Below are 24,987 nucleotides of genomic sequence, written 5' to 3'. Positions count from 1 at the left end.
TGTGGTACATGGCATTTATTTGTTTGTTTGTTTACTTATTTTTTTTATGGAAGTTCTTATAATATGGAAGTTTCTTTAATTTAGTAGTATTAAAGCCAGTTATAATCTTTCTTTCTTCCTTTTTCTTTCTTTCTTAAGTTCTTATAATATGGAAGTTTCTCTAATTTAGTAGTATTAAAGCCAGTATTTTAATGCCCTTCAATAAGTGCATTTCCCTGGATTTTTCTGGTATATTTCTGTCACTTAAAAGCATAAACAAAAAGGAATCTATAAGAGAAGTGAAACCACAAAGCATTTCAGGTAGTAAAACCCTTACCACTCACTAGGAAACTTTGTTTTTCTGGTTGTTACTATCAGGTGACCTTCAGATGGCAGTCCTTTCATTTGAAAAAGATGATGATTGTAATGGACACGTAGATTTCATCACAGCTGCATCAAATCTTCGCGCCAAAATGTATAGCATTAAACCAGCTGACCGTTTCAAAACAAAGCGCATAGCTGGTAAAATTATACCTGCTATAGCAACCTCCACCGCTGCAGTTTCTGGCTTGGTGAGATTATTCTTCTTCCAATGAAAATGCTGCTTTTTCATCTTCTCCTTTTTGTTTTTTCTGTTACACTGCCTCCAGCGAGCACTCAGAGATCTTAGAGAAGGAGGGATACATATTGATCTTACAATTTAAATTTTTAAGGTGTTTCTAAAAATAATCTACATTTTGGGGTTTTACATGTTTACAAATATTTTAATATAAAAAATAAGCTCTGTCAAGATAGATTCTAATTCTTCTTACAGGCAGTAATCCTCTTAAACATCTTTGTATCCTCCATACAAAACAGGTGCTCACTTTCTTGAATAAAATGAATTGTCCAAATCTTTGCTGTTGGATTTTAGTTCTTTCCCTTAAAAATATGTAATTCCAATTTGTGATTTGGGGTTCTTACAATTTAATCTTTTCTTAATGATTCAAAGTCTTTAGAGTGGCCTTAGTTATTATACTGTACTATGGTGTTATTTTTAGGAGGTATGTAATTTTTATGCCCCTGTATTAAAAATGTTTTTAGACTATTGTATTCTTCAGTTCTGTTGTTTGCTTTCAAAGTAGGTAGATTACCTGGTCAATTTAATATATTTTGTAGTAACTTTGTTCACCACATGTAGAATAGGTGGAGTGTTTAGCATGTAAAACATGCTAAAGTAAGTGACTTAAAAGAAATTTGTGTTACTCTAGTCTAATAGTTGATTTTACTCTGTACAGAGAAATGCTTCAGAAGAATTTAGGAAACTTAAATACAATTAATTGAAGTCATGAATAATTTTAGGCTTTTTATATAATCAGATGACCTTTTTTTTATTTAGGTTGCTTTGGAGATGATCAAAGTAGCTGGTGGCTATCCCTTTGAAGCTTACAAAAATTGTTTCCTTAACTTAGCCATTCCAGTTATAGTGTTTACAGAAACATCTGAAGTAAAAAAAACTGAAATCAGGTATGCATGAAAGTCTGTTTCTCTTGCATAATGAAAATGAAATAAAATTGTTTCATTTCTAAAGGGAAAAATACTGGCTTCACATTCTTTTCCTTCTGTATGCATATATTCTTGCCATTGCTTTAAGACCAACTTGAAACTCTTATGTTCATAAATTTTTGTAACTGAAATAGCCATAGAACTTTCACAACACGTAATCTGCCACACTGTTTAGCATTGTACTTTGTTATGGTTTCCTCTACCTAACTCAGATGAATTAGAAGACTCTTGTGTCTGACTAATGAATCATACAATGTAGAATCTAGTTCCAAAAGCTGTGTGGCAAAGCAAAGCATTGCACTAGCTCTCCATTTTTCACCTTTCAGATTGGCAACAACCCAAAATTTGAAAATACCTCTCTTGGCAAGAATGTGAGAAAGAACTCTCATTATTACTGATGAGAATGTAAAATAGTGTAACCCATAATAAGGGGAATATAGCACTAATTTCAAATATGCTGATATTTATATTCATTTTAAATGTTACATGTACACATTCATTCTGGCATTATTATGGGCAAAGATTGGAGAAACTCAAGCATCCAATAGTAGGGCACTGGAACATCCTCACTTTGAAGCTAGTGCAGGTGTTTAGAGAAGAAGAGAGAAGGGGGGAGAGCTCTCTCACTAAGACATACTGATTTATAATGAGATACTAGAAGAATTGATCAACAAGGAACTGATAAAAATGGTTACCTGTGTGGCGTATTGGAGAAGTAGCTTAAGGAATATTTTAGAAGTTGTATTTTTCTTTATTCCCCTACATTAATATCTAGCTAAATTACAAATAATGGACTTCTGGGTTATTTTTATTATTTGTTACTAAAGGGAAGAAAATTTAAATGTTTTTGTTTTGAATATTGTTTACAACAGAAATGGAATATCATTTACAATTTGGGACAGATGGACTATACATGGAAAAGAAGATTTCACCCTCTTGGATTTCATAAATGCAGTAAAAGTGAGACACATTCACTTAGTTGCTTTGAGTCTGTTACATTTTATACAGTAATTGCTTTGAGTGTTACTTTATGTATATAATTTTATGACAGATTTTTATAAACATTATTTAGCCCAAATTTGTTTATTCTTTTTCTACTGATAGTAAAACATTGTCACCTAACACTTTATATTTAGACAGCTTTGATTGTCTCTGGTTTTGGATATTTACTTTCAGGAGAAGTACGGAATTGAGCCAACAATGGTGGTACAGGGCGTCAAAATGCTTTATGTTCCTGTAATGCCCGGTCATGCAAAAAGATTGAAGTTAACGTAAGTAACACATACTATGTGCAAAAGACTCACAGGAATTGAAGGATGCACACTGGAAAATTAAATATAGAAATTATCAAAGTTTAGGTAAAAGTATGTGATTTACTCTTAAGAGCAGTCAAAATGACTGAATCTGAAGCGGCTTGATTAGTGAAATTTAAAATTTGCTGCAAATAATTCACAAAAAAGATTTATAGAGTTGGCCGATATTTGTAATCTCCAGCATGACATGTTTTGTGAATACTTTACATTTTACTACACTGTTTATTTAGCAGATAACGTACTGAATACCTGTAAAGCAGCTGTACAAGCTGCTATTAGAAAGACCTGAGCTCACATCCTTCCTCAGCTACCTGTTTTGTCACATGAAGTGGTAGCTTATTGAACTTTTTTGAAACTTAGTATCCTGTCCACAAATAGGGATGGCTGTGCATGCCCATAGCTATTGAACACTAATAATAACAGCCAATAATGTAATGGCAAGTAAAGAAATATTCCATAAATGTTACTGTTGCTAATATTTTGTCATACATCTTCATCAAATAGCCCTTGCTCTCAAGGACTTTACAGTCTACTAAGGCAAAGTAATGTGTTAATAATTAAAGTGAAATTGAATAATTACAATAAAGGTTTTACAGAATCCTTTGGGTGCTAAGTGAAACCTTGAGCTTTTATTTGAACTACCTTTGAAAATGGATTATATCAGGCAAAAGCACTAGTTTGAGCAAAGACATGCAGTGATAATAAAGAGCATAAATGATCTGTTTGAGAAATCAGGTATTTTGGAATGACTTAAGGATGTGATAGTAGAGTAAGGGGTGGAAAGATGGAAAATTATATATGGGACAAACATCTTTATAAAATGGAAACAGCTACTACTAAAGAGTGCAGATTTTATAGTTCAGAGCCTGGCATGAGATAGGTACATAATATATGACAGATAACATTTTGACCTTTTAAGAGAATTCTGGCAGCAGAGTATATGGGAGATAGGAGAGAAACTGGAGACAGCTGTCTGGAAGCTAATCCAATAATGGGGTATATAGATGACTACTTGATTTAAGGCAGTAGGACTGATAATAATGTAAACTAAGCGTGTTTCCTTTTTTTACAGTTTTTTTCATCAGTTTTTTAAATTACAGTTACACTCAGTATTTGTATTGGTTTGAGGTACACAGCATAGTGGTTAGACAGTCCTATACTTTAAAAAGTGGTCCCCCCAATATTTCAAGTACCCCCCCAGACATAGCTATTACAATATTATTGACTATATTTCCTAGGCTGTAATTTACATCCCTTGACTATTCTGTAACTGCCAATTTGAGCGGTTTTTTAGTACATACGATAAACAATATAAGGGAAAAGGTGAAATTTAAGAATGTCTTTTACTGTGATGTTGCTAGCTTGCAATTAAAATTTTAAATCTTGTTTGCTTTTTTTCTCTTTTCAGAGACATGGTTGAGAACAATTTATATAATCCCTCCCAACTTTATAGGAAGTATAGGAGAATTTGTTTTTGAAATCATTGCATTCAAAAAAGCATTTTGGGTTTCTTGGGAGGCAGGTTTGTGTGTGTTAGAGGATTTGTTTCACTTTTTGTTTTTGTCTTTGAATAAATGGTTTGTATTCTTCATCACTACCAGCAGTGGTCCAAATTGATTCACTGTTAGGTGTCTTGAGTTTAGAGCTTTTAGTTAAAAAGAATGTATGAAAGCAGGTGGATTATTAAGTTTAAAAATCAAATTAAACTCTAGATACAAGTCCAGATTATTAGCAAATCACTGTTTAGGAATTTACCAAAAATTTGTCTTTGGTTATTTTTCATAGAATGCATAAACTTGTGAAACCTTCTACGGAAAAGAAATATGTGGATCTCACTGTGTCATTTGCCCCAGACACTGATGGTGATGAAGATTTGCCTGGACCTCCAGTAAGATACTACTTTAGTCATGACACTGATTAACAGAAGTTGTCTTAAAGTTATTCCAGGACTTCTTGATTTTGGAAAGAGTGCACTTAATTCAGAAGCTAAGAAATCAATTCACAATACTATGGAATTCTCTTTGAAGAAGCCTTAATTTAAGGGAAACATCAGTAGAAAACTACACTGAAGAATTGCAAAACATTTTGGAGCATAGTGTATACTTCTCTGGAGCTTCATATATGGATATTGATCACAAGCAACTCTGAATTGGAATGTCATCTTACAATGCTTACAGGAAATTTATGGATTAACCTCTCCGAATGAATAGAAGGAAAAAATGTGTATCCATGACCAGAATAGATGAAAGATGGAGGAATTGAAAGCAGCTATCCAAAAAGTTTAATCCAATTTTTTGAATTTATTTGCTTAGTGTTTGAGGCCCAAATGGCATTAGGCACCCCACACGTCTCGAGTTAGGTTTTGAATTTTAACATCAGTGAGAAGGAGAGGGATGATAGTGGTGGATGAAGAGTAGACATTTTAAGTTGTACAGTTGTAGTTCATTGTCCTGTTACCTCGGCTAGTTTAACCAGAGTTTATTATATCACTGTCTCCCAAAGATCAGGACCTTTGTTGACAACATCAGTGCTCTAAGCCCTGAGCAGTGGGTCACATGACACATGACACACGTTACCTTGGACTAAATGTCAATAGTATTCTATGGACTCTGACAGCCCTCTCAGAGAATCCGTGAATGTGAACAGATAAATGTGGCTAACCATTTGATTCTTCCATATGCCTTCTAATGTGGCCATCTTATTTATTTGGAACTTTCAACCTGATTGTCATAGTTTGTAAGATTAAGAGGTTTTGTTAAAGGAGTGTTTTTTAGAAGTAGGTGAAAACTAGAAATTAAAAAGTTATCACTAGTTGAGTCTTGGATTTTTTTTTCCTTCCAGCAAACTAATGCACAGAAAAAATAATTTAATATTTTATTTTAAAGAAAAACGTAATATTTTATTCTGCATTCCCAGAAAGGGAGTTGATGAAAATAAAAATTTATTTTTTTAGGTCTTTATTGATAGAAACTTTCTGTTTTCTGATATGACCTGTTGCCTATGTTCATATAAGTGCTTTCATTAAAATGACAAAGTATACTCAACATTGTAAACTTAGTGAAAATAACAAGTGTTTCTTTTTTATTGTTCTGTTACAGTTGTCCCAATTTTCCACATTATTCTCCCCCACCCCACCCTCTCCTTTCCCACTATCAATCCCTTTTCTAAGATTGTCTTGTATTCTAAAGCCCATTTATTTAACCACCAGAAGTTGTTTTCCTCTGGCTGCTTTTCTTCTGCTCTCCTGTTCAGGCCATTAATAGGTACTTCGATAAAAACTAAATTCACATCACTGTTACTCCAATTTGGTATCTCTTTATACCCTTTGCTTAACTTTCCTTTTATTTTATTTACATTAAATTACTTTGTCAAGCAGCTGTAATTTTTTGTTTCGTAAAAGTATCCAGTTGAGAAAACAAATTTCTTTAGGAATAGAGGATGAATTTGTATGATTAACAGATAATCTGTGCATTGGGAGGTAAATCGAAGTGGACAAGATGAATTTAAAGGAAATGACTATAAGAAACCTTTTTTCCACATCCATCTTGTTTTGTGCTCCATGACAATACCTGATATTGTCTAGGTAGTCATTCAGTAATAGTCACCTATATGGCCTGATAGCTTAACATTTGGTATAAATCTCCATATTTCTTCAGAAGTAAATTCAGAACCATGCTATCAGTTCTTATTTGTAGAGATACAAACAAAATCAAACAGGGATTAAGTTCATTTTGTGATTAGACCTGAAACTATTTTGTCATTGCTTTTTTTCCCTGTAGGTAATGGTTATTGCCATTATTTTCTTCTGTTTAGTTCTACTAAGCTGGAAAGCAAAAGTTGATGTTGTGATAGTTTTTTTGTTCTCTCTTGTTTATTTCTGTGCCATAAGATTACTGTTGGTGATTGTGGTTCTAGATGCAAAAATTAATTTGATTTTGTATGGTACCACTGAGTAATTTTTTACTTATTAAAAATAAATTAAGAAATTTACAATATCTTTGTAAACCCTGTTCCATAGTTGACTCCAGAGATTCCAGTTTTATCATTTATTTTGTGGGTAATGTTGCTTTAGTGCTTTCTAGTTGTTAAGTTATGCAGTCATGGACATACACAGTCACTGGGGGTGTGATGGGACACCAAAGTGCTTTTTGCACTTGGAAATTCCATTAAGACACTTCCAGGGACATGGTGGTGACATGTGAAAACCCAGATCTGCTATATCCTGTGCTGTTAGTTGCAGATTTCTCAAGTCCATTTTGGACTTCAAAACAGTTAATGTTAACTTATCAGTAAGTTCCTCTAAATTGTCCCAAAGGTGTGTCTTTGTTTAAATCCACTATTTTATAATTAGTAAAATGAAGACAAAGAAAATAGTTCTATTGATCTAAAAATTCACCTATAATGAATACTGTCAAAAATTCATTACAATCTAAATGTATGATTATTTAAATACAATCACTAGGTGTGAGTTTGGCTATTTTACTTTTAACAAATGCAATAGGAAATTGAGGTCTTGGAGATCATACTAAGTAATGAGGTAATTTGCATTTATTTTTCTATTGCCTTATCCTAGCTTTGTTTTTTTAATTCTAAAAATTAATATTGAAAAGAGCACACAAAATGTAAATATGCAGTTTACGGAATCACTTTAAAGTGACTACTTTATAACCAGCTCTCAAGTCAATAGAACAGTGACAGCCTCCCGCAGGTCCCCCCACCCCCACCCTGTAGTCCCTTCCCAGTCCCAGCCGGCTTCCCCACACAAAACCTTCTTGCACTAGTCCTCCCCTACATTCTGTAATAACTATGTCTTCGTGTGTTTGTTTTCTTTTAATTAAAGCCGTCTTCCATTTGATAAGTTCTTTTTTAATGTATAATCTTTGTTACATATTTTTTCCATTCCATTTAGTCCCCTTATACCCTTCTCCACCAAGCAATCACCTCAAGTTTTAATGTTACCACCTATGTATGTACTTAAAGAATACTAGTTACTTTTTGATGGTTTTTGAACTTTATGTAAATGGAATCATACTGTGTTATTCTGTGGCTGCTTCTTTCATTGAACAAGAGATTCATCTATGTTGTTGTCTGTAGTTATACTTCATTCCTCATGTTGTATAATTTACCTTTGCATTAACATACCACAATTTATTTGCTCATTCTGTTGACTGCAGACAATTCTGATGATTTTAGTTTGGGGCAATTACAGTTACCTAGTGAACATTATTCATACAATATGTATCTCAGTGCAAATAAGGTATAAACTAGGAGTGGAATTACTTGGACGAAGGGTATTCATATCTTAAATCTTATTAGATAATAACAGTTTTTCCTGAGCAGTGGAGATACCCTGATTCTCTGCATCTTGGTCAACACTGGTATTAACAACAGACTTAGTGAAACTTTACCAGTCTGGCGGCTCTGCGTGGGTGTATCTCATTGAAGTTGTACTCTGCATTCCCTAAATACCATTGAAATTGACAACATTTTCATAAATTTATTGGCCACTTTGATTCTTTTTATAAAGTGTTTTTTCAAGTCTTGCTCATTTTTCTCATTTGTTTGTAAAAGATCTTTACAGATCCTGTTCTTTGTTAACTATATAGTTAAAAATATTTCCTCCCACTCTCACTTGCCTTTACTTCGCTTATGATATTCTTCGGTAAAAAGAATTTGTTAGCCCTGGCTGACATAGCTCAGTGGATTGAGCACAGGCCTATAAACCAAAGGGTCGCCAGTTTGATTCCCAGTCAGGGCACATTCCTGGGTTGCAGGCCAGGTCCCCGGTTTGGGGCATTCGAGAAGCAACCACACATTGATGTTTCCCTCTCTTTCTCCTTCCCTTCCCCTCCTTAAAAAAATGTAAATAAATAAAATCTTTAAAAAAAGAATTTGTTAATAAATACTGATAAGTATCAATCTTTTGTCTTAAGGTTAGAGTTTTTTGTGAGTTTAAAAAATTGATCTGTACCCAAAGGTCATGAAGGTACTCCTTTATATTATCTTCTAAAAACTTTATTTTTAACTTTTCTATTTAAATTTTTTAAATTTTTTTAAAGATCTTATATTTTTATCTTTAGAGGAGAAGGGAAGGAGAGAGGGAGAGAAATATCAATGTGTGGTTGCTTCTTGCGTGTCCCCTGCTGGGAACTGGCCTGCAAACCCAGGCATGTGCCCTGACTGGGAATCGAACCTCGATCCTTTGATTCGCAGTTCCGAGCTCAATCCACTCAGCTACACCAGCCAAGGCTTCCATTTAATTCTTATTTCACAAGGGATTAATATTGCGTTTTCTGGGAAGCGCCTCACCACCATTTACCGAAGTTCATTCTTTTCTGTAGTGTCACTTTTCTACAGTGCCACCAAAGTCAGATGTCCATCCATATCGTGTGTGGGGGGGGGGGGCAAGAGTAGGTTTATGGTTGTAATTACACAAAACAGTTTATTGTATTATCATTTATTTTTATAAACCTACTTCTGCCACATTCTGTGTGTGTATATATGTTTCTGAATTTTTTGTTCCTATACTTCTGCTTATATACTGTCTTCAACACTATAGCTGATATATTGTTTTTGATATTTGGCAGAACCAGTCCTCCTGGCTTGTTTGTAAGAGTGTCTTGGTTATTCTTAGCCCTTTGTATTTTCAGTTCTCAAATTTCTATTTGCAAGTATAGAAATGTCACCCTTGCAGTTTCCAGTTGCCTTGCCATAATTTTCAATCTTTTATCTACCTCAAGATGTGTTTAGTAATTCTAAACTCTGAAATTCTCTGGATCTGTTTTTACTTTTTGTGTGTGTTTACTAATCCTCATTTCTTATTTTAAATTTTTATGTGCCATACTACTTTTTGTTGTATGCCAGTATTGCATTTGAAAAATCATAGAAACAACAAAAAAGAAAAGAAAAATTGTAGAAACAATTCAATGCCCAGCGTAATTTTCATCCTCCACAGAAATTTTTTATTTGCTCTACCAGACATTTGGGCACTAGTAATTCTGTATAATAATATTTATACAGCTCAATTAATAATTGTCAAAAACTGGAAACTACCCTAACACTTTTAAATTGGTGGGTAGATAAGCAAACGTATTTCCATACAGTGAAATACTATTCTGCCTTAAAATAAGAGCAAGCTAGTAATACATACTATACATGTGTGAATCTAGACATGATGAGTGACAGAAATAAGTCTAAAATGATTCCATACTGTGATTCCAGTTATATGACATTCTGGAAAATGCAAAACCGCAGCGATGGAAAACAACAGACCGGTGGTTGCCAGTTTGATTGGCAACCAGACCAGTGGTTGCCAGTTTGATTGGTTGCCAGTTTGATTGCCAGAGCCTGACAATAAAAAGCGCTGGTTACAGAGGAAGAGCATTAGGGGGGATGATTAAACTTTCTGTATCTTGATTGTAGTGGTGGTTGTCAAAACTAGTAGGACTGTACACCAAAAATGTTGCTGTGTGTAAATTAAATGATCTTAAAAGAAAGAAATATTACCCCTGTACATCAAACATACCACACTTGGGATTCACTACACAGCTTCTCCTTTATTAAAAGCTCCAAGAAGGCAGGCCCTCAGATAATGTAGTTCAGCGTTTTGCTACAACTTTTGACTAGCCCATGTAGGGAACTTTTAACTCTTGTATCAATTAGCCTATGATAAAATTGGTTTTGTTTAACGTTCTTTCACTTAAAAGTGCATAACCTGTCAACAATTTAAGTGAGGACTTGAGCTTTATTCTCAACACTAAGAATTTCTAGCCCAAGGACGTGATCTCAGCTTCTCTGAGATCTCGTGCAATGCCCAGCTAACTTCCTCAAGGATTGGACACCACATAAAGAGCATGATTCAGCCCAAATTGCTGATGCACAGAATCATGAGAAAATAAAAGGTTTGTTGGTTTAACCACCATGTTTTGGGGGTAGTTTGTGAAACCACATGTTTTAGGAGTGGCTTGTTACATAACGTTAGGTAACTAACACAGTATCACAATGGAGGAGGTAAATTATACTGGATTTCCCCCACAGCCTAATTTTTTTCTTTATTTTAGAGTTGTCACAGGCAGTCCTTCGGTTTCTGGAAAAAAAAATTGTAAAGACCATTAATAATATTAATAGCTCATTCCCAGGGGTTTCTATTAAGTTCCCACATAAAGCCCAGGTAATGTATTATGCTGGACATATCTGTGCTCATGTATTACCCCTTGTGGTTGTGTTTTATGAGAAAGAGATGCTGAGAATTAGTGTACAGCAAAGGTCAGAGAGGAAAGAGTGAGAGTGCTGAAGGAACCATTAACTTTAAATGACAGAGACCGGGGAATGGGGTGGCATTGTGGCTGTTTTTCTTAAAACCCTGTGTTGTCTTGAAGCCAGAAATTGTCTTAATATGCAGAAGTTGAAGGAAGGAATGTTTCATAGTCAAAATTAAGAAAGGATTCTCTAACATGAAAGCTGACTAAAAGTGAACTGTGTTGCCTCAAAAACCAGTGCGGTGACTGTAATTAGAAATTTTCAAACAAGCTGAATGGTCACATCTTAGAGTTGGTTCCTGTACTGAGTGTGAGGATGATTTCTTTAACAGTAAGACACTACTGGGTAATTTTCTAAAGTTCCTTCAGAACGAGTTTTTAATTATTTGGCATCATAAGGTTTATAGCCATGTTTCAAAACTTAAACTTTCAAAACTTCTACCCTTTTAATAAGGGAGCTTTTCCATATAATGCCATGATGCAGGTAGCCAAAGTTGTTTTCCTCATAATCTGTAGGAACACAGACTTTTGATAACTTAATCCAAACAAGCTGGAAATATTTTTCTCTATCCTGCTTATGGCTTATCAAGTAACCATGTACCAGGGATTATTCCAAAGGATGGAGAGAAACACAGGCAGCTTGCCCTGCTCTGCCGAAAAACAGGCACAAACGGACAGTTTTACCTTACGTGAACATGGGGTCTCATGCTTGGGTTAATGATCTGCTACTACTGTCTTAAAATTCATAGTTATCTATGAATAAGGGACCCCCACAAATTATGTACCCAGTACTGTCTACTATCTATAATTTTTTTATCTGTAGTTTCTTACCACCCACTCACTCCTCATTATCTTCACTCTACTTCTGCCTTTATAGTGGAGTAAGACCTCTCTCTCAAGTTATCTACTGCCCAATAGCCAGTTCCCACAGTCTCTCCTTAATCTTCATCCATTTCAGTGGGTCTAGAGCATCTGACACTTGACAGACCCTACCTTTAAATTTCCTGTTTGGTTTCCATGACTGTGTTTTATGGTTTTCTTCTTATTTCTGAATTTGTTTGATAAAGCCAAGTAGAATAATTAAATGAAGTTACTAGTCATAACACATGCCTCAGAGTTTTTATTTCTCTAGAATGGGCCCATCCTCTAGCCACCAGGATATATTGGTACTCCTTTATTTTCACAGGGTCAGTGACAAAATAATTTCTAAATGGGTAAATTTAAAAGCAGAACTAAAGTCCAGCCTAGTAGGTATTAAAATTATATACAGGGTTTTGTTTTGCTTTGCTTTCCTTAATACAGCAATGAAGTGAACATACCGAAGGTTCCATCAGTTGAGTGTATAAATGGTCGTAAATTTCCTCGAGTCTCCTTCATGAAGTAATCAATGACACTAAAAAGGTTTGGGAGTGTTACCTGTATAAAGAGAGAGTGAGAGAAGTCACCTATGTAAAGATAGAATAAGATAAAGCTCAACTGCAATTCAGATTGCTGTATATCTTCCGACCTCCAGAAAGTCTTATCTATACCTCACTTCAATGGCTTACTGAATGGTTTTGCCTACCCGTGCATTTTACCTCTCTTTTAATCCTGGCTGGTTCCCTGTTGAGGAATTTCCCCTTTCTCTTTGGATACATTCGGTGGACGATGACTAGGTACTCTGCTCTTCCCTAGTTACAGCATGAGAGTGTGGCTCAAGTTAGGTCAGCAATGCTCCCCTCCTGAAATTTGAGCTTGAGTAGAGGAACGAGCCAGACGAGTTCATTCCTAATCAAATGGTTTTTACTGTAACTGCTTCCTAATCCCTGATTTTCTAACCTTCCAGTCATGCTATGTGCTTCCTATGTTATTTTATTTATTTTTGCTTAATTTTTCTGTAGTCTCTTCTGCTTGAAACAAATTAGCATTTTGATATCTCATTGTGACTGGATAATTTGCTTGAATAGGAATAATTGAAATGGGTTGCTACCCCCAATAATCCTGGTAACCTTAAAGAGGAAAAAATTCAAATAGTGATGACTTGGTTGAGGGTGGGTTGAGGAGTGTGAAAGGGAAAAGAATAACCCCGGCTGTTAGCTTTCCTTACACTGGGGGTTGTTTGTGCTAATGACAGATAAATGAGCCCCAGCTCACCACTCACAGAGACATTCTTCCCTGACCCTTGCCCTTCACCAATCTAGTTCTCTGTTTCTCATTAGAATTTTTGAAAAATCCCAATCAGGCATGGACATGAGAATAGAGAAGCTCTGGGAAGCATTTAGAGCAAAGGTTTAAGTCAGGTATATGAATCAGCAGGTGCCTTACTCTTGGCAAGTGTCACTACTGCACTCTAAGGGTTATGGTCAAATCAAATTCAACCATACTGAACCTTTCTCTGATCAACACATTGGGCATGGGGGGACAGGAGAGCTAGCAGCTCGGTTCTAGACAATTTACTGTCAATATCTTCAAGACCCATGGGTTTCATTTAAGTGATATTTCCTGGCCCAAGCTTTCCACACTGCAGCCTATGATCTCAGGGCTAACTTCCCTTTATTCTATTATCTATAGGCCACATTACAACATTGTCATTGGTTGAGGTCAATGTAAATATCAGTTTTCCCACCTGTATAACAGGCATTACCTCAGAGTAGTGATAAAGAATAAATTAGATGGTGTATGTAAAGTACCAGCTGTGTGCCCTAACAGTAGGTAGTATTTTTGATATATCATTAGCCCGATGATAAGTTGGTTGGAGTAGAAGAGGGTTGCTGACAAGGACAAAACCCTTTCTTTACTGTTATGCTGCTATTAACAGGGGAAGTTCTGAAATTCTGCATGGTGGGTATTAGAGGACTAGGCATTCACAGCTTTTTCCCCATCAGAAATAAGCACATTGAAGAAACCCCAGAAATAAGCCCATGTCTATATGGTTACTAAATCTATGACAAAGGAAGCAAGAATATACAATGAGCTAAAGACAGTCTGTTCAATAAATGGAGTTGGGAAAACGACACAGGCATGAAAAAAAATGAAACTACACTACATTTTTACACCACATATAAGAAGAAACTCAAAATGAATTAAAGACTTAAATAAGACATGAAGCCATAAAATTCTAAGAAGAAAACAGGCAATAAACTACCTGACATTGCTCATAGTAGTATATTTTTTATATACCTCCTTGGGCAAGGGAAACAAGAAAAAAATACATGGGACTACATCAAATTAAAAAGGTTTTGCAGAGAAAAGGAAACCAACAAAATGAAGACAGCCTATTGATTGGGAGGAAATATTTACCAATGAGACATTCAATAAGGGATTGATATGCAAAATTGATAACTATAACAGCAGCAAAAATCAAACAGTCCAATTAAAAAGTGGGCAGAGAACCTAAATAGACATTTCTCTGTAGAAGATACATAGATGTGTAATAGACATATGAAAAGGCTCAAAATCACTATCAGGAATGCAAATTAAAACCACAGTGAGATACCACCTCACACCTGTCAGAATGGTGCCATCAATAAACCGACAAATGTTGGCAAGGATGTAGAAAATAGGGAACCCTCACACACTGGTGGTGGGAATGCAGACTGGTGCAGCCACCATGGAAACAGTATGGAAGCTCCTCAAAAAATCAAAAAGAACTTTACAACCCAGCAATTTCTCTTCTGGGTATTTATCCAAAGGAATCCAAAACACTAATTTGAAAGTATATTTGTGTTCCTATGTACATTGCAGCATTATTTACAATAGCCAAGATATGGAAGCAACCCAGTTGCCCATCAGTAGATGACTGGATGAAGATGTGCTACAGTGGAATATTGCTTGGTCATAAAAAGGAGGAAATCTTACCACTTGAAACAGCATGGATGGACCTAGAGGGTACTATGCTACGTGAAATGAGCCAGGCAGAGAAAGACAAATACAATACAATTTCACTTATTTGTGGAATCTAAAGAACAAAATAAATGAACAAAACAGAAACAGACTCATACAGAGAGTACAAACTGATTGTTTTTTTTATTGAATTTATTGGGGTGACACATTAACAAAATTATACAGGTTTTAGGTGCACAATTCTACAAAACATCTGTACACTGTATTTACTGCATATTTACCACCCTAAGTCAAGTCTCTGCCCATCACCGTTTACTCATATATCCTCCACCAACTGATGGTTGCCAGATGGGAGGAGGGTTGAAGGGCTGGGTGAAAAAGGTGATGGATTAAAAAGTACAAATTGGTAGTTACAAAATAGCCATGGGCATGTAAAGTACAACATAGGGAATGTAGTCAGCAATATTGTAAAGCTATGTATGGTGCCAGGTAGGTATTAAACAGATTGGAGCTATCACTTTGTAAATTAATAAATGTCTAACCTCTATCCTCTGTACACCTGAATTAATATTGAATATCGACTAGTGGATTTTTTTTTTAATTTTTAAAGGAACAAGCACTGAAATGCTGCTTTGGAGGATGTAAAGCAACTGCTTAACAATATATTTTCTCTCCCTGAAACAACTATATTGATAAAGATTTACATAAAAGAAAAGTGTAAGGAATTTTTAGCAGGTTATCTTCTGTTTCATCCACCTGCTCTATCATCTCACTTCTCACCCTCGATATCTGCCACCTCAGGGCTCCTTAACATGGCTGTTTTTCTCCAGCACTGTGTTCCTAGGCAAGGAGTCTGCTTTTCCACATTTCTTTGTGTTCTTTAAGTATGTTTGGAAGGAAGAAGGAGAAAATTCATCAACAAGGAAACAGCTACTTACAGGTTTTTCCAGTTCAATAGTGTAGTTTTTTCCCACACTTTTCACTTTGTAGTGCTTAATTCTTGGCATGCTAAAATTTAAAAAAAAAAAAAAAAAGATTAATCTCCATTTGAGTATACTATTGAGTGAAATCAAACTAAAATGAGTATAAAGCCCTGGTTGGGTAACTCAATTGGTTAGAGCATCATCCCAATACACCAAGTTTGGGGGATCAGTCCCTGGCCAGGGCACATACAACAATCAACCAATGAATGCATAAATAAATAGAACAACAATAGAGAGATGTTTCTCTCTCTCGCTCTCTCTTGCTCTCTCCTTCTTTCTCTAAAAATCAATAAATAAAATAATGGTTCTTTTAATGTTAGATTAAACAAATTAAGTGAGTATAAAATATCACCTGTATTGTAAAACCTGTTTCAATGACTAGGCAAAAAAAAAAAAAAAAAGGGGGGGGTTTCTCCCTATCTATCTGGTTCTCTATGTTTTGGGGGTGGGTCATACACTAGGGGCATAGGAAATCTGGGTCATTGAGTGGTTCAATGAGAAAAAATAATGTAAATAAAGGAATCAAGAACTGAAAATATTTTAGGCAGAAATTATGTTTTTAAATGCCAATAACTTACAAAGTAGACAACACATAACATCTTAGGTGGGCATAACACAAATCAAATCCATATTTTCCATATTAAATGAGAACTAGAATTACTGAAAGCAAATTACTTTCTACCCCACCTCACCACTATTCGAGTCAGAAAGCCCTCAGTGGCTGTTCTTCCTACTAGCTCTCACTGCACCTTGGACTTAGAGATATGGAAAATGCTAGGTGCGAGGTACTATATGAACACTTTGGTGAGAATATAAGCCCAGTAGATGAATCTTAATGTCTCTTTCATCTATAGTTTCATAGCACTCTAATTTTTTTAAGTTTAATCTTTATTATATTTTTTCCATTACCATTTAGTCCTCTTATAGCCCCTTTAACACTCTACCCTAAATGTGTGGTATTTTATTGATTGAATTGCTTAAGAACAAGAAGCACACTCTATTCACCTTTGTATTCCCGCATCAGGCACACAGAAGTATGTAGGAAACTGGATTTTAAAACTTTAGGAGCCTACCTCAGTTCTATTTGCTGGAACTAATTTCTACTGAGAGCATGAGTCAAATGCCCAGGGCATTTGAACAACAGTGTGTTTGCCTTGAACTCCCTTGATTCATATGGCAACAGTGTTAGGACCAAGACTTTCTAATGTTGAAAAAAAAGTAAACAGATTTATTATACTGCCATTTGCTTGAAAGACAAACTAATTTGATGTCTGTCCAATGTATAGAAGCTGGTTAAAGCAAAATTGTCTTGTCAGGTGAAGCTGGTCTGCAGAGCCTCTCACCTTTTTCATCACTTCTCTCCCCATTTCCAGGTCACATTTCTCTAGGACTGAACTGCACTTCTGTTTAAGGAACTGTCCTTCATCCACTGTTGTATTCAAATCTTTCAGTTGCATATTATATTGGAAAACAGATGATAATTTATTCCAATGTCTTATTCTAGGGCTTTCAAAATGTGGGATAAAAACTAACCAACCCTCTCCCATCCTAAAGGGGAAAAGGAAAAATTATTTCTTAATGCTTAACCTTCAGGCATCAGTTACAGGCTGGTGAAGGAAACTCCTTTGAACAGAGGAGGTCTTATAAGTACCGTCTATTGGGGTGATTGGTCCTGGCTTCATCTGTATCCCCACCTTGAAAACCATCCCTCTGTAGTCATAGTTCCTTTTGAACACCTGCACCAATTCCATTTAGAGTTCCTGTATTCCTATGAAACAAGTGATTATTTTTCCTGGATAGAAAGCTTGAAGGGCATGGCCTTGGTAACTAGAAAGATCTAGGTTCAAACTCAGGTTCTGTTTTGTTAAACTCTATGAGCCTTCACTGCTTCATCTGTAAAATGGAGATGATAATGCATTTGCTAACAAGGCTGTAGTGAATTATATTTAAAAAGTCCTTAGTACAGTGTCTGGCACATTTCTTTACTCAATAAATTACTATTTTTATACTTTTAAAATTTGTTATTTTAAGCTAGTGGTTTCTGTAAAGTCTCAGCTTCTTCATTTGTAAACCATGGGAAATGCTGTCTGTCTCAGTTTTTACTGTGCTGAAGAAAATCTTTGTTAGGCACTCAACAAAGTGCCTAACACTTTTGGTACCGTGTAAGTGGGGACAAGGATTGTTAGTAAAAAACCATCATTTCATGACAATCATGGTTCATGGCACAGGTGTGACAGGAACAGTCACAAAGTTTAACAGGGTTTCTTGGAACTTTTGACTAACAGGACTAAGTTCTGAAGCAGAAAAGTAGAAAAAAATTCCACTTAGGCTTTGTCTTTCAATTCTAGACCTTTGTCTTTTTTCTGTATTTTGTTTTGTTTTTCCAAAGGAATGCAGAGAGCGGGGGGAAAGTGAGATTGATAAAATTTGCTATATTGAGATTTCCTGTATATGACCTCAAAAAAAAAAGAGAAGTAGCCTATCTTTAAAAAAAAGAATGTGTAGCCTTAAATTAGATGTGGTTATAAATGCTTGTTCTTAGCTTTTGACCCCAATTTTTGCAAAGGAATGAATTTGGGGAAAATATCATCTACTAGGTTAATGTCTTTCCAAAGAGTTCATACTGCTAGCTTGCCACATAGTCATAACTGTTTTTAGAAAAACTGACCAAATCATGCAGTTTGCTGTAAAAATAGCTTTACATCTTATGAATTCACACACCACTGGGCTGGGTAAACGTGGATGATATTTTACAACAAGAGAGGAGGAGTCACCTGATAATTTGACATTGAATGACTTTTGCTTCTTCCTAAAAACAATAATCTTCCCTCCCTCAGTTGATTTGTTAACAGATGGAGATCATTTTACTTTCATGGTATTTTGTAAACCAACTTGTCCTCTTCAGCTAGTGTTTTACCAGACACAAGTCATCTAAACGTGCATGGCTGAACATTTCTCCTACAGAGAATAAATTGGTTTTGTGGGTAACACGGGTGCTTCCTAATAGTCTAGATTTCTGCCAAATCTTTACATTAAGCTCTACAGTCTCACATGCTAAAATTCAACTCCTCTCTACAATTGCTAGCCTCCAAAATTAAGCAATCTGTTTAATACAAAATATTAAATCTAGGCATTCTAAAAGAGCTATTTGGAGGCATTAAAGAACACATATAACAACACTTAACATTATATCTGGCCGATAAGGAAAATTTGTACAATAACAGCTAGTTTTATGAAATGTTATATTCTTATGAATATAACATCAGCTGTATAAAAGTATGAACTACATGAATTCAAACTGGAAGTGAGGATACAAAAATTGGAAACACATAACTTTGAAATGAACTCCTTTGCCAGACTCTTAGGAGCTTAAGTGTAATATAAAAATAAGCAAAAACTGTGACATTACATTTATCTCCTAAGTATAGAAACTCCTTGCATTTGGTCAAAAACTACATCTACAGCAAAAGGAAAAAAAAAACCTTATTTTTCATAGCCTGCCTGCACAGAAAGTGCAGTGCAAATGTAGGGCTAATTTAAACTACCTTAAAAGGGACCTGGCCGCTACTGTGCAGGAAACACACAGTCTTTGAAGAGCCATTAGACCTCAGGATTTTGTTTGTTACACACAGAGCGATAACACAGGGCTCACATGCAAACTGATCAAGCACTCAATCCCACCCAGGAAAAAAACAATATGAAGGAAAGTGATTATCATTCCCTGGTGTGATCTAGTCTATCAAGCAGTTAGATGGTTTCTTTAAAAAAATCTGCAAGATAAATTTTAATTTTGTGTATGTCCTGATTTTTTTAAGTGGAAACAAATAGTTAAAGACATTCAATATTTTATGTGATACTCAATTTCCTAATCCCTGAAAAAGGATAATTTCCTTCATCAGGGTATGGTAAACAGAAAAATCCAGTTTTCTCCCAGGAGTTCTTCTAAGCTCACTGATATTTAATGGCCACCATAATTTTTATATGTGTTGGATTTGTTTCAAGATAGCCAATTAAATGATAAATAAATTATAACTGAAAAAATGTGGTATTCTACCATATCAGTTGAAAATCATTAACTGCAAATGTTAGCCCATACTAAATGAAAAGATACTGAAACCAAAAGTTTCAGTTGACATAGATATTCATTGTGGAAGACAAACCCACACACACAGAGTCCCTTCCCTCACCCACAGAACCAGGATCCGGTTTACCATCTACCATTCTGGCCAGCCATGCCTGGCACGTGACCAGCGTATGCAGAGTAACTGGCAAGTAAATAAAACTGATTAGACCTTGTCTCATACTAGCAATGCAGCCATAATGTCATAATTTTATTTTTTCCTGGGATTATTTTCTTTTTACTGTCTTTATTCATTGTCAGTATCTTCATATTTACTCTATTTAGAATTACAGATTTTTATGGTAGATTGGAAGATGGATTCATTTGGTAGACATGTTATAGCTAAAACATACTTAATAGAATAGTACCCTCAGAAAAAAATGACATTAAAAATCAAAGTTCTGAAGTATGTTTTTTCTGAAAACAAATATTTTCAGAAACAAATCACCTAACTGAATATTTTCACATGAGACACAAACCTCTATATATTAATTATATCATCAGTGGTGAAGATAATAACCAGAGTTCTATTGAAATGCAAGTTTTCATAGACTCTGAGAGCTGAAATGAATCTTAAAAGATCCAACCACCCTGGGCACACAGAACAATCAACTAGTGCATGTAAATGTTACTTACTTTACCAAACATAGACATTTTACCGGAAATAATTAACCTTGACAAGAGGATCCTAAATGGTCTTTTTTTTTTGATTCACCAGATTATGTTACTTCTTTACTCAGCACACTCCAGTGCCTGTCGTATCAATCAGAGTAAAACCCTCATCCCCACGATGACCTGTACGGGTTAGTGTGACCGGTCACTACCCCACTTCTGGCATCTGTCTGCTACCACGGTCCCCTAGCTCCCTCCACTGCAGTCACAAAGGCCTCCTTTTGTTTCCTGAACAAACCAAGCCTTCTCCCGCCTCTGGGCACATGCACTTGCTGCCTGGTACTAGTTCCAGAAATTGAAATGGTTTGTTTCCCCACTTCCTTCAGGTCTCTGCTTAGTGTCAGTTAATAAAGTAGGCCTTCCCTGACCACTCTGTATTAAAACAACAACAGCAACTAGAAAACCTTTTCTTTCTCTCTTCTTTTTTAACAGGGAACACTTCACAAGTTTGCATGTCATCCTAACACAGAGGCCATGCTAATCTCTGTATCATGGCAATTTTAGTATATGTGCTACCAAAGTGAGCATGTAATTTTCTCCCTTTATTACCTCTGCGGTTCCCATTTCCCTCCATCTTGGTTTATTTTACTTCCATAGGCCTTATTACCATGTGTATGAAATTTCTAGTTATGTGTTTATTTATAGCCTGTTTTTCCTTACAAATATGTAAACTTCCTTAAACCAGGGATGTTGTTTTCTTCACTGCTGTATCCTCAGTATGTAGAAAATCACTTGGCCCCATAGTAATTGCTCAATAAAATATTCGTTGAAATGAATAAATGAATGAGCGAACTATATCCAAGACCAGAGTATTTTGCTCATTTTTCTTCCCTACAGCAAATATTGGCCTTGGCTCAGTCTTCAGCATTACTTATATAACATTCCCTCTCCATTCTTGTGTTTGTATTTTTAGCCCCAACAAAACACATAGCAGATGCCTCTCTAAACTTTGTGATTTTGCTTTCTAAAGTGATACCATGCTTTTTAATAATTCCATATGTTTATTTAATGAAACATACTCTCTCTCCTGCCGGATAGTAATGGAGAAGTTTCTGCTGTCACTACCAGGCCTCAGGATCATATTCCCCAATGAAGGATTCTTTTCAAGCATCTCAGTTGCTTCTTTCCGAGACACTGTATAAAAACATCTGTAGAGGTGAAATAAAAAACATTTTTAAAAAACTGATAAAGATTATTACTTGAAAAAATGCTACTAAAATAGCCTTAAGAACTGCAGTTATAAACTTTTCTTAGAATGCTCAGCTTTATTTTTATAATTACCAAGATATAGTTATAATTACTGTTATTACAAGCCTGTGCCACTGTGAGTATATGTATGCCTAAGGCCCCCTTCCCTCCCTCCCTCCCTCCCTCCAAAACCTCTTTTTCTGATGAAAGGGGAACTGAAAAGTTATCTGCTGATCAGTATACAATTTCCATTACCATTTGAAAATCTAAGACAGGAATTAACAATGTCTCTCCAGTCTTAGTTTATAATAATAGGCTCTTGGATAAACAACATTTATCCAACATTTGTTCTTCTTCTTTCCAGAGATTAAAAAAAATCTCTATTCATGTTTCTCTTGTCTCTATTTTAAATAACTCATATTTAGGAGTATGTATTAACTCACTTCTTTTGGCATAATATGGCTTTCTTATGATATTGGTGGTGGTGTTTTTACATCTAAATCACAGAAAAATATCTGGCAGAATATGTAAAATACACCAAAATGTTAACAGAAAATATCTTTGAGTTGTGGAATAAGGAAGGATATTAGTCTTCTTTTTATTTATGTGTAAACATATATATTGTTTTGTTGAACATTTATGGTCTTTTTGAACCCACAACCTAAGTATGGGCTATGCCCAGGGATCAAACTCATAAACTTTTGGTGTATGGGATGATGTTCCAACCAACTGAGCCACCAGGCCAAGGCTTTGACTTTTAACCTATCAGTCATTAGTTGTCATTGGCTCGGCTAAAAGTTATGGTGATTACAGAACAGAAAGAACATGAATTATAACCTGATGTCAAAGGTAGTACCAGACATGATTCACTGATGAGAACTTGACCAAGAGTTCAGGAGGAAGGTTTTCACAATCTTAGCCACACTTCTTAACAATAAAATAGATGGATGATAGATAGATAGATAGATAGGTAGATATTGCTTAATTCAGCATGTTCTATGCCTCAATTTTCCCAACAATACCTTACACATTTTACACAGAGCCTTCCTCCAAGTACAAGCTCAATGACTACTCAGATTGACTGAACGGTTGGATAGAGCATTCAGTTATTTTTAATTCTTTGGTGTACTTTTCTGAGAGAAAAATCAGTCAATCGGAGAATTACAAGGTGAAAAAATATCGCTTCCTTCCTTCCTCGTAGCAGTTTTTATTTAGGTTTAAACTTTGGAAAGAATACCTATTTGGTCTAAAAGTGTGGGTGAGGGGATTTCCTGTGTGGTAAGGTATTTGGTTCGAATCTGCATTTTGCCTTTTGTTGATCATGACCCAGAAGAGGAAATGTGGTGTGTACTCAGAAGTATGCTCTTTATCCACAAGACAATTTGGTGCCCGTGGCTTAATGAGGTCAACGATGAACTCTCCTTAATGTTCCAATAAGTAAACTGGGGTTGATGGTGCACTTACGCTGGCATAGGGTTCAGTACGTCCACATAGTCTTCACTCGGTTCCCCTTCTTTTTCCGGAGATGTGCTCGGGAGCTGCTCTGTCTCAATCCTCCTTTTCTTTTCTCTCTCCAAGACCTCATGCAGTCTGATTACTTGTCCAGGGAGGAGGGACACATCTTCAGGAACCAACAGCTAAAATCAATTAAAACAGGCAGCAAGAAAGACAGCAAAATAACCAACTGATTTTTAGCAAAGATGAGCCTGTTCTGGTCCCGAGGAGTTTCAGTTACCTGACAGAGATGGAAGAGTAGAATCACGAATAGACAATCTTAGTGTAGGGGTCGGCATCCTAGCACAGCCTCTAAACCAAATAGAACCTGCACAGGGTACCTGATCTTCTTCCAAGAAATGTTCCTTTTTGTCTGGCCCCAAAACGAAGTACACCCACCTTGCAGTACAGGCTAATTCAAGTAACAACAGATCTCTCATATTGTCGTTCTGAGCTTCGTAGTTCTCACTGCCAAGGAAGTTCAAGTGCACCTGCAAAGTGCATAGTTCTTCTACAAATAACGGAGAACTATCTCCACCAACCACATGGTAACATGGGGTTGAGATGGCACTATTCATTAGATGAACAAGGATCAGCAATCAGAAGTCTATATTTTGATGTGCTTGTGCGTATATTTCAGATTTTAATTTCATATTAGGATGATGATTTTGCTCCACTGACTACTTTTTTTAACCTTTTCTGGAAATGCATTTTGGATTGAGTAACCTATCACTCCAATCTATATTTATACCCCTGATTTAGACCACAGTTTGACCATGTGTAATTAACAGTTTGATCTGCAGAGTTGGGATGCATGCCTTCCAGGGGGTGTATAGGAAAGTTCATTGGGAAGAAAACACTAGAACGTTTTCTATGTACTTATCTAATTAACTCTTATGACTGATGTCCATATATATAAAATTTGAAATAAAAATTACTAATAAGGGTACACAAAAGGATAGCTAAGCTAACTAATATCAATAAGGCTATTTTCTTATATACCAATCCAGAAAAAATAATAAAATGAAGAAAAACTAATATACAGTTACTCCTTATTAATTACCCATTATGACTCGGGTATTGTGTTATTGCAAATTCTCACAACAATGCTTCAATAGGCATCCTACTTTACAAATTCAAAAAACAAACAGACAAAAAAAAACAGGCTCAGAAAAATTAAATAACTGTCCAGGGTCACATTGCTGGTAATTTGTAAAACCAAGACTCAAGCTCTGCTTTTCCTTAATTCAAAAGCAACATCTAGCCCTGACGGGTGTGGCTTAGTGGGTTGGGTGTCATCCTGCAGACCAGAGCACCAGGTTGCCAGGTTGATTCCCAGTCAGGGCACATGCCTGGGTTGTGGACCAGGTCCCCTGTTGGGGGTGTGCAAGGTAGCTGGTGGATATTTCTCTCACACGTTGTTTCTCTCCCTCTGTTTCTCCCTCCTGCTCCTCTCTCTAAAAATAAATAAAATTTTAAAAAAAACAAAGCAATGTCTCAGTCCTTCAGCAATAGTTTGTCTTTGTCAAACTTCTACTGTGAAGTTCTCCTAACAACAAGCACAGAGTTATCTGGGATCGTTGGGCAAAAACATTAATAGAGCACAACATTTA

The 24,987-nt window shown here is 35.7% G+C and overlaps 2 protein-coding genes and 1 non-coding gene across 4 annotated transcripts in view; 1 reads left to right on the top strand and 2 right to left on the bottom strand.

Moving 5' to 3' along the window:
• The window catches only part of UBA6 (ubiquitin like modifier activating enzyme 6), an 80,762-nt gene extending 71,967 nt beyond the window's left edge, over window positions 1–8,795 (top strand). Inside the window, exons 29-33 of the mRNA XM_037150028.2 lie at window positions 358–551; window positions 1,358–1,485; window positions 2,397–2,484; window positions 2,701–2,795; window positions 4,623–8,795. Coding sequence (XP_037005923.2) covers window positions 358–551; window positions 1,358–1,485; window positions 2,397–2,484; window positions 2,701–2,795; window positions 4,623–4,758 — 641 coding nt within the window. The 3' untranslated portion in view covers window positions 4,759–8,795. The remainder of the gene's footprint in view (window positions 1–357; window positions 552–1,357; window positions 1,486–2,396; window positions 2,485–2,700; window positions 2,796–4,622) is intronic.
• A 1,578-nt stretch (window positions 8,796–10,373) lies between these two features.
• STAP1 (signal transducing adaptor family member 1) overlaps window positions 10,374–24,987 on the bottom strand; it is a 39,773-nt gene continuing 25,159 nt past the window's right edge. For both annotated transcript variants that reach the window (XM_037150043.2, XM_037150044.2), the window contains 5 exons: window positions 23,345–23,517; window positions 21,712–21,840; window positions 15,856–15,925; window positions 12,415–12,511; window positions 10,374–10,923 (listed from right to left, as the gene is read on the bottom strand). In XM_037150043.2, the coding sequence (XP_037005938.1) occupies window positions 10,889–10,923; window positions 12,415–12,511; window positions 15,856–15,925; window positions 21,712–21,840; window positions 23,345–23,517 (504 nt within the window). In that variant the 3' untranslated portion in view covers window positions 10,374–10,888. The remainder of the gene's footprint in view (window positions 10,924–12,414; window positions 12,512–15,855; window positions 15,926–21,711; window positions 21,841–23,344; window positions 23,518–24,987) is intronic.
• Window positions 21,117–21,220, bottom strand: LOC119052691 (U6 spliceosomal RNA). Its single transcript, XR_005083175.2, has one exon. It is a non-coding gene; the product is annotated as a U6 spliceosomal RNA (small nuclear RNA).

The sequence above is a fragment of the Artibeus jamaicensis genome, unplaced genomic scaffold (assembly GCF_021234435.1).
Source record: "Artibeus jamaicensis isolate MK-2021 breed Jamaican fruit bat unplaced genomic scaffold, CSHL_Jam_final contig_908, whole genome shotgun sequence".
Classification (NCBI taxonomy): domain Eukaryota; kingdom Metazoa; phylum Chordata; class Mammalia; order Chiroptera; family Phyllostomidae; genus Artibeus; species Artibeus jamaicensis.
The sequence above is the reverse complement of the archived record's forward strand: the minus strand, read 5'-3'. Positions and strand labels throughout refer to the sequence as shown.